This window comes from Ptychodera flava, unplaced genomic scaffold, assembly GCF_041260155.1.
Source record: "Ptychodera flava strain L36383 unplaced genomic scaffold, AS_Pfla_20210202 Scaffold_30__1_contigs__length_3116999_pilon, whole genome shotgun sequence".
NCBI classification, from domain to species: domain Eukaryota; kingdom Metazoa; phylum Hemichordata; class Enteropneusta; family Ptychoderidae; genus Ptychodera; species Ptychodera flava.
This window is the reverse complement of record NW_027248352.1, coordinates 2202967-2213447: the sequence shown is the minus strand read 5'-3', so window position 1 is coordinate 2213447 and position 10481 is coordinate 2202967. Positions and strand designations below refer to the sequence as shown.

At 36.0% G+C, this 10481-nt stretch overlaps 1 protein-coding gene across 1 annotated transcript in view; it reads left to right on the top strand.

Annotated features, from left to right (window-relative positions):
• Positions 1-7328: 7328 nt before the first annotated feature.
• The window catches only part of LOC139127331 (uncharacterized), a 28921-nt gene continuing 25768 nt past the window's right edge, over positions 7329-10481 (top strand). Inside the window, exon 1 of the mRNA XM_070693249.1 lies at positions 7329-7696. Within this exon, the coding sequence (XP_070549350.1) occupies positions 7419-7696 (278 nt within the window). The 5' untranslated portion in view covers positions 7329-7418. The remainder of the gene's footprint in view (positions 7697-10481) is intronic.

Below are 10481 nucleotides of genomic sequence, written 5' to 3'. Positions count from 1 at the left end.
AGTAAATAAAAGGCAGAGATAAATGGAGAAGTGTCTGTGTTTGGACGCCCCTATAAATCAATTCTTTACACAACAGGGTACCTAAGAAAGTGTAGCTTTTGAATGAAAATGATAGCCTTGACACCGTAGTTAGTTGTTCATTGTGACGCTGCATGAATTTGTTCTCACAATTTTTCGCAAAGCGAATCAAGCCATAAACTGGCATTTTGTGGAGTGACGAAAGTGGCTCATGGTCTTAGGGACTGGTCCAGTTTCCTCGGCCAGGGGGGGGGGGCGGTGGGTTATTTTTTGCCGACGTCAAAAAGTGGCTGACCCCCCCCCCCCATTCCAAATTTTGAAAACAGGGTGACCCCCCTATTCCAAATTTCGAAAACAGGGTGACCCCCCCCCCCGCACGCGACAACTGTAAAACAAAAGGTGGACACAAATTATTATATATATATATATATATATATATATATATATATATATATATATATATATATATATATATATATTATATTTTACATACATTTATATTTTAAGTCATTCTGTGTGTTTATGAAATATATTGTTGACATGTCAGTTGTAAGATAGGAATTTCAAAGTGTCAATCTTAAAGTTTGAATACAGTACATTTTGATTGAGCTGTGAATGCATTTCACACTTTTTATGCTTAACCAGATGTCCTGAACTGTTGTACAGAAATGGATGTCAATCATTAATATCAAAGAGGAAAAAGCAGTAAATCAAAAATTTTGATGGGTGTTAAGACTTGCCAGCCATCCAATTAAATCTCCTGAGGAGCCATAGAGAGGCATTTTAGCCAAATCTGATGTGTGCAGTGTCTGACATGACCTTTTCTTGTAACATTGAAACCATAAAAGCACAGTTAATAATGACAAAAAACTGCCTTTTAACTGTTATCTTGGTCATAAAAAGCATCATTCTACAGAAAACCTGAGACACAAAGGAAAACAGTTGCATCAATGAGAACGAAAGATATCTTGTCATTTTTCTATCTCTAAAATAAGTCACTGTATCAAATATATATTGTGAAACATTTTGCATGTTACTTTCTCATACTGTGATCTCATAGAGAGAACAGTAAAGAAGCAGGAATTTGTCTTGCTTATCATATGAAATGCAGATTTCATAATGGTACACTTACACTTAGCAAACATCAAGATATCTCTGGAATGCTTTTCCCGCTTTTGCTGAAGACATATTCAATGCAATCAAATGGAAAATAATTGAATTTTGGGAAAGATATACATATTAATACTAATAAATCAGAGAGCTGGGGATTGCCAAAGTTTGACTCATAAAAAACAACTAAAACTAAACTTACGGTAATATAACAAGGAATCTGTGGTTCATTTTAAACAGTTTCGAATATACATCGAGGTCATCTCTCCAGTCCAGATCATATTCTAATTATAAATTGCAGACTTTTCCAGAAAATTATTGGCCTCATCTAATCTAAACGAGGATTGGTTACCACATAACGTCGGATCTGAAGGCAGGTCACTGTGAATGTATACAGTTCTACTGGAACTATCATGTTTCAAGGTCACCACGTAGACTGGCTGTCAGCTAAGCTTGATATGTTACTGTTGGCGGTAAAAGAGAGACTGACTTTAACAGAGGGGATATCAGAGACATGTCTTAAAGAGATCAATGACACAACCACAGAACAACAAACCGAATCATCAACTCAGCCATCATCAGTGAACTCTGATAGTCCAATACCTGCCTTGTCATTACATCATTTGACCAACACCATTTTGATCACACAACACAAAGTAAATCAACAGGCAATTCAGTGTCACTACACAAGACAGTAGCAAATATGAAGAAAACAAACAGCTGCAAAATTCTACACCGATGAAGTCCAACAAAGAAAACACGCCATCCAAGATTCCAAAACGGCAACAAGTAACGAAAACAAATACTCCATCATCAGTGAAATCACGATCCAACCACAATATAAATACTCAGGATCTGGCAACTACCTTATCAGGCATGTTCAAAACTGTTCAGCAAATTGACCATAAGTATTGTGAACTCATCAGAAATGGGCATAACATCACTGACATTGCAAATAAGTTAAGATCATTTGAATCAAATCTAAATCAGCAGAACACTCATATACAACAACTTCTGAAGATGACAGAAAAACATCACCAAATGTACACAGAGATAAAACAGACGCAATCATCACAGAAAGCAAGTGGTGTGTCGACTGCAGAGATGACATCAAGCAACTGGATAAGAAAATTAATCACCTTAACAAGTCTATCCAAGGATTACAGGAAATGATGCAACAATCTCAAACCAAGGTGGATATTACCATCCTACAAAACCAGCAGCAACAACAGAGACATTTTCAGGACACCATTGAAGAGATGCAAAAAATGAACGACTCACTGCTCAAGGCTCAAAATGAAACAGAAGCCAGAATGAAAGTGCTGATAAAGGAAAAAGAGGAGAAGCCTCAGCACAACAAAGGGAAATATCAGGAACTATCAACCAACCCTTTCGCACCACTCATGAATGCAGAGAGTGTTCATGGTAATCCATTTGCAAGGGAAGATGAATCATCTGAAGAACAACAGTGGAAAACACCCAGGGTAAAGTTTGTAAGAAAGACTCAGACACTCATTGTTGGTGACTCTATGCTGAAGGATATCAATCCTTCCAGGGTGTACAGAAATACTCATGTGAGAACTCTTAGGGAGGAAGTAATATTCCTCAAATCACAAGTTATATTCAATCTGTGTCAGCTTCCAACATAAATAATATTGTCATTCATGCTGGTACTAATGATATTGATAGTGGTATTCCTGTAGAGGAATGTGTAAACAAATATTCTGAGTTGGTTCAGGTAACATTAGATAAATTCCCAAAGTCAACAGTTTTTATCTCATCAGTCATTCCAAGACAAAGCAATTCATTATTCCATGCTTTAAACACACAACTGCATAAAATGTGCAATATGCATAATAATTTAGTGTTTATCGATCACAACAATATCAATGCAGCAACACATTTGCATGACAATGTTCATTTAAATGACCAGGGTACAGCTTTGTTAGTAAGGAATATTAAGGATATGCTCGCTCCAAACCTTGGTGTGAACCGAAACCTTTTCAGGAGAAGACAGTATTTTCAACATCCTGTTAATCCGGTGGTACAGCAATACGGGGACGCAACACAAGCTTTTCATTGGTCTAGAAATCACCCCATTTTGCCAAAATATGTTGATACACCTCAAAGCCATAGGCAAATGATACCAATCAACAGATATGAGTAACTTTACATTTCAGAAAAACAGCAATATACAAAGTTCACTGTCAATATCCTACTGGAACATACAGGGTTACCAAGAGAGAAAGTTTCAAGACAGTGACTTTATAAATAATATTACTCAACATGACATTATTGGTATTGGAGAAACTTGGCTCACAGAACAATTGAAACATACTTTTCACATTCCTGGGTACTATGACTATTCTGTTGTCCGAAAAAAAGAAAAAACAGAGGGGTGGTCTTTCACTTTTGGTAAAAAATACTATAAAGAAGGGTGTAAAAATGGTTCATTCAGATGTTGAAGACATGGTGTGGTGCAAACTTTCAAAAGTTTTTTTCAGATTACAACAGGATATATTTATTTGCTTTGTTTACAACGCACCAGAAAATTCCAAACATAAGTCTGAATCATTTTTCGAACGTTTAGAACAGTTGATCACAAAATATAGCTGTTCTGGATCTGTCATGATTTTAGGGGATTTTAACGCCAGAGTAGGATTACTGCCAGATTTTATTGACAATGATTTCTCAAATCATATACCAGTTCCACCAGGATATTCTGTTGATACACATCTTAATCGCTGCAATATGGATAAGATCGAAAATAAGTATGGTAGAAACCTCATAGATTTATGTAAAACCACAAATACAAGAATTATGAATGGCAGACTACCTGGAGATATTTGTGGAAAATTTACATGTTACCACTGGAATGGAAACAGTGTAGTAGATTATGGTCTTGCAACAACAGACATCATCAATAACTTTGAGTATTTTAAAATACACAATTTCACAATTTTCTCAGATCACTGTCAAATTTCTACTCTTCTCAAACTAACAAATTTTAATCCAAGCAGTGTTAAAGATACTGTGAATTTGTTACAAATGCCCCAAAAATGGAAATGGGATAAGTTATGTGTTTTTAATTACACGGATAGATTAGCATCAGATGAGCTACAAAAAGATTTTGCAGAATTTTTGAATACTAATATTGGTAATAACAAATCTGACATTAACTCAGCACTAAGCATTTTAATGACATCTTAGATAAAGCCTGCAGTGGAATTTTAATAGACAAAAGCAGAGAAAGAAAATTTAAAGAGAAAGAAATCAAAATGGTTTGACAAAAACTGTGATGCAGCAAAAGGGACCTAATAGCAACAGCTAAACTATTAAACAAAGCTCCATATGACAGTCAGTTAAAAATTATCTATTACACAAAGAAAAAGAAGTTTAAAAACTTGTTAAAATAAGAAATTGCAATTCTGGCAAAACAACTTAGACAAACTAAACAGTCTACATGCCAACAATTCACATGATATGTGGAAATTGATCAAGTACTTAAAAAATAATGATAAAGATAATAATACTGGAGATTGTGTCTCAGCAGCAACATGGATGGAATTTTACAAAAATTCTTGCTCAATTGAAAATGACAGGTATAGTGATTTCCAACAGCAAATTATTGATAGTTTAACATCTGAAGAAACTAAGAATCAGGCTAATCAGCAGCTGGATAAGTCAATAACAACTAATGAAGTGTTATCAGCAATTAGAAATTTAAAAAGTAAAAAAGCAGCAGGGATTGATGGGTTTTGTATAGAGTTGTTAAAACATGGTTCCCCCTTTCTCTGTAAACCCTTAGCTAAATTATTTAATGCAGTTCTAGATACATCCAACTTTCCAGACATCTGGAATACAAGCATTATGACACACTTATTTAAAAAGGAGATAAATATGACCCGAAAATTATAGGGGCATTTCTGTCGGAAGTTGTGTAGGAAAAGTTTTTTCTTACATTCTAAATGAAAGGCTAAATAGTTTTTTAGATGACAATCATATTATACATAATAATCAAGCTGGATTTCGCAAAAACCATCGCACAATAGATCACATATTTACCCTGAAGACAATAATACATAAATATATTAACAATAAGCAGAACATTTATGTTTGTTTTGTTGACTTTGCTAAGGCTTTCGACTCGGTATGGAGAGTTGGTCTTTTCCATAAACTTCTCAAAAATACATTAATGGCAAATTATACAGACTTATAAAACACATGTACACCAACACAAAAATACACATCAAAACAAATAATTTTATCTCGCCCAGCCTGAAAGTTGAAAAAGGAGTAAAACAGGGCTGTGTTCTAAGTCCTAGTCTGTTCAATTATATGTCAATGACTTGAAAACAAATCTAGACAAAGTAAATACTCAACCACCGGTGTTGAATAATATTTTACGCTGATGACCTAGTCTTAATCTCTACTTCAAAAGAAGGTCTGCAAAGGGAGTTAAATACACTACACACATTTTGCTCCAATTGGAAACTTGATGTTAATTTACAGAAACCCAAGCAATTAATTTTAGTAAATCTCCTTTGGTAGATAAACACTTATTTAACTATGGTAGTACATGCATCAAATCTGTTAAGAGCTATACATACTTAGGACTGACAATTAAATCAAACGGTAGTTTTAGTGACACAATTACAAATTTGGCTGATAAAGCAGCAAAATCTTTGTATAGTTTAAAAGGATTTTATTGCACAACAAAAAGATAAATTTTCCCTACATCTATTCAATGTTTTCATTAAACCTGTTTTACTGTATGGCTCAGAGATTTGGGGACAAGATTTCATGGATTACAAAAGTGGGATAATTAATCAGCAATTGAAAAAACTCACCTCAAATTTTGTAAGAACATTTTACAGTGTAAAAGACAAGCTTGTAATGCCGCTGTGAGGGGTGAACTAGGACAATTTCCACTTCTACTTGAGATCAAACTTAATATTGTTAAACACTGGCTTCATATCGTACAACTGCCACATTGTAATCTTGCTAAAGAAGCTTTCTGGAGCAAATGGTAAACAACACTAACAATAGATCCTGGTTTAACTGTTTAAGTGCTTTAATTAAAGACAATGGAATGGACTTTCTCCTTGATAAAGCTCCATCACTTAAACACCACAAAGTTATAACTGGTTTAATGAAAACAAATTTAACAAACAATTATGAAGTCTTTTGGAAAAAGTTGATCACTGATGAAATAGTAAACTAAGAATGTATGCCAAAATAAAACGTAATTTTAGATTAGAACCCTACTTAACACAGTTGCAAGGTGAGAAAAGAAAATTGCTCACCAAACTTCGCATTAGCAATCATGATCTAGCATTGAAAAAGGGAGACACACTGTTCCAAAAACCCCAATTACTGAAAGATACTGCAATCAGTGTAACACCAACAGTATTGAAGATGAAACACACTTTTTATTAGTCTGTCAGAAATACAAAGTCCAAAGAAAGTACTTTTTCAGTAAAATCAATTTCCCAAACGACGATACTGAAAATCAGCTTATTTCTCTACTAACAAAACAAGAGTTATCTTTTAATGAACAACTTGCTGATTATATTTTTACTTTATATAAACAAAGAAATACCTAGTTATATTTATTATTAGCTACTATTATTATACTGTAATACTTTATCTTTATTGAAGAAAATTTTAACTTATTTTTGTATCACACTTTTATTGCCACAAATGTGATGTAAATCCTATATTTACAAGCAAGCAATAAAAAAAAAAAATTATATTATTATAACGTCGCTTTTCAAATCAAGTAAATTTAAGTATACACGTCGTTCAGAGACTATTAAAACAACAACACAGTTATCATCATCATCATCACCATCATCATCATACATTTGTTCATATAACGTGGTTCTACGGAAATAGTTTTATAATTGCTATTATTCGTATTAAATTCCACATTTCAAGAATGAGAGAGCAGTATAGCATAGGAGTTGAATGGGTTGACACTATTTATTATCCAACGGCTACGTCATAGTGCGAAAGGATGTATGATTTTTTGGGGTTTTTTTTTGGGGGGGGGGGTGGTCAGAAGAGAATAATTTACACATCAATAATTTTTGCGATTTACCGAATGAGATTGTTTGAAATAGTGCCGCGGTCTTTTCAAAGTCTTTCTTTCTCAAGTCACACATATGTAAATGTGCGACCTATTTTATAGTAACATAAGCTTTGACCTCTGGTTCACCTAAACTCTAGTAGTCAGCCATATTTTCCAGCGTGTTGTACTGTCCAAATCACCACAATTCACTGGTGTCATGTTGAGTACACAACGTCATAGTGGAAGGGGAAGTGGTGACAATGGCGGTGAATACAGTAGACGTGATCGTCAGCGAATTGCTGCGGCAACCGACGCCGCCATAGCGGATGTTCGGGCCATGGGTCCGTCTCCATTTGCCACAGGTCACCAACCCAACACTCAGGACACTGAATCAAGGCCAGACACTGGGCACCGTGGTCAGGCTGCTGCCACTTCTTCAAGTCCAAGTACCTCTTGGATAAATCCAAAGAAGACTAAAAAGAAAAAAAAGCCGAAGTAAGTCGATGTGGTTTTTGAATGTTTAGTTGCCGAGGATAATGCGCTTTAAGGATGTACGAGCGGTCGCGCGCGTGGAATTTGTCACTTCCCATAGGATTACATTGAAATTTGCTGGAAAATCAATTTCTACTATTGTCATTTTCATGAAAATTTGCACAAAGCTCAGTCTAGAGAAATAAATAATAGTGATCAAATAAAATGATATGGTCACCGCGCTAACTTTTGAGATAAACAGCATTGAATTATTTCGTCCATAGAAAATGCATTGGTGAAAAAATGCTGACTCAGCATTTTTTCTCCTAAATGGCAAAATTCAGAGTCTTGTATCTCAAAAACGAGCGCGGTGACCCCTATATTTTATCACACATTTTGATAATACTTACAAAGGAGAATCCAAAAATCGATAATTTAGAGAAATGACATTACTTTTAATTTTACCGATCGTACATCCTTAAGTCAATGTGGTATACAGCGGGCTGGCCTACCCGGAAATGCAGTATATTCGGATACGTGATCACGCGATCAAAATCACCAACAATGCAAAGTGGGGTTTCAATCTCTTATAAAAGGCCATAATTTTAACATTGAAAAGTCTGTAAAATACTTGGGGGTTGGATTGGTCTGAAATTTTTTTTATGAAATACACACATTGGCAAGATAGTTAAAAAGGCTGATAGTACTATAACAGCGTTGGAAACTACCGCCCGTCCTCCCGTCCGAGACGGGTAACTTTTCAGTCGGACGGGAGGAAAATTGTACTTCCACGTCCGTGTGTCGGGCTCTCGATAGTAGCCCATACGGCATACCCAGTAATCTCATCGATCAGCTGCTTCTAGATGTTGTGTAAAATAAACGAAATGTAGTATACCAATACGTCCGACGTCGACGCGCTTATGCTACTGAAACTGTGCAACTGTGACACGCCGGAACGCAATGCGAGACATGTAAACACGGGTAAACAGAAGTCGCTCATTCTAGTTAATCTCACACTTTATATCTTTGCTTTCCTAGGTCATCACTTTACAAGCACGGACACTCCATTTTATGGAAAGACCGTGTGTGATCTAAGTCGAGGGCTAGCAAACACGAGAATACCCTCTGGGGTATCCATCGACTACCTCATAGGTAACGTAGTAAAAAAACAGCAAAAACATGGATCATTTCAACCATTATCTTTGTGTAAAAAAATATACATATTTCAACCATGGGTCTTACACGGAAACCATTGGGACAAAATAAACTTCATCAAAGTTTAGTGCCTGAAACCAATTAACCTATCAGATAACGGTCCACTTTGACGTTGACGTAATGTAAATATACTCAAACCAGTCATCACTTCCTGCCTTGCTACAAATAGAACAAGCTCAAAGTCTCATCAAACCAGTCTGAGACGAGCTCAGATAGCAATGTCTCCGTATCTACGGCCTGCTCTCTTAAACTAAGCACACAAGGGAGGACTCTAACACAGGAGAGTGAACTGAAAATCACTGCAGCTGAGCTTACTTCTGGGATCAACCCTCGAGTCGTTTTCTTACGACGCACTCTTCATGGTCTATAAAACGAGCATCTAAACAAATCCTTCTTACAAAAATCATAGCTCATTATGTAACTTTGACCAACATGTGAAGGAGTAAGCAGTCCGTCGATATCCGGAACGACAACCGAAAAGTCCGGTGAGTTAATTCAAACACACTTTGCCCACATCGCTCAAACAGTTAAAAGGTTTCACGATAGCGGTTTTAACAACGGGGAAACTGAATTTTTTTTAATTTGTCTCCATTTTATGCCACAACTTATCGTATAAAAACAAGATGCAATCTGTCATCGAATTGGTACTACAATCAACCAAACTGAAAAGATTGCTGAGCAATACAGAAAACATCATCTGGCAAAGAAAATCAAAAACTGAGAGAGCTGCCATATAAGTAATCAAAGTTGGCGGCATGAATTAAATAAACCAATACTCTCCTCAGACCAAACCGATTTCAAAGGCCGTTTACAGCAAATATTGTTAACGAAACCATGAAACTAACTTAAAGATTTATTTCTCGAAACCGCCTTTCACAACATGCTTTTCAAACATCGGAAAGCAGGCACCAATATCGACCCGAAATCTATTACAAAGTCCATGAAAAATTGACATAAAACCAAAAGTTCGGTTAATCGATTTAAATGCCTAAAACAAGTTATCGTTGTCAGATTAGTACAACATTTACTGTTAACATAACGAGCACTAGCAACGCTCAAAATATGCCCTAAAACAAAAATCCTTATAAGCGTCCAGAAACTCCGGTCGATGCTGGGTCATGTTAATTATAATATGACACCACACACCGGATCGCTCACTATAGAGTCAGTCAATAGTGGCTAGCTCTCTCAATAACTAATCTGCCTTCTCCTCCTGCAGGACGAAGATGACTTCATTACACAACCAAGCGGGGGGATACAAAACAAGAGAGCGACTGATGAAGGAACCCCATTTTTGGTTCCGAAACACCGTTAAGACGAATCACTCAATCAACAAACCGGTTTACCGGGACCCAGATCACATGACTAGGGTCAAAGCACTATCGATTCACAGGTGTCTCGCTATGTATTCCACACAAAATAAATGCAATGATCCTTTCATTCACCATATCGTACTATAAACAATCTTGGTAGAGCCGATGTGTGGAGTTGCCCTCATTTTCCTTTATATACATAATGGTTTTGTGTTTTTTGAATGAATGGATTTGTCAAAATTCAGGACAGGCAACTTTCTGGCAGGACAGGCAAGTTTTGA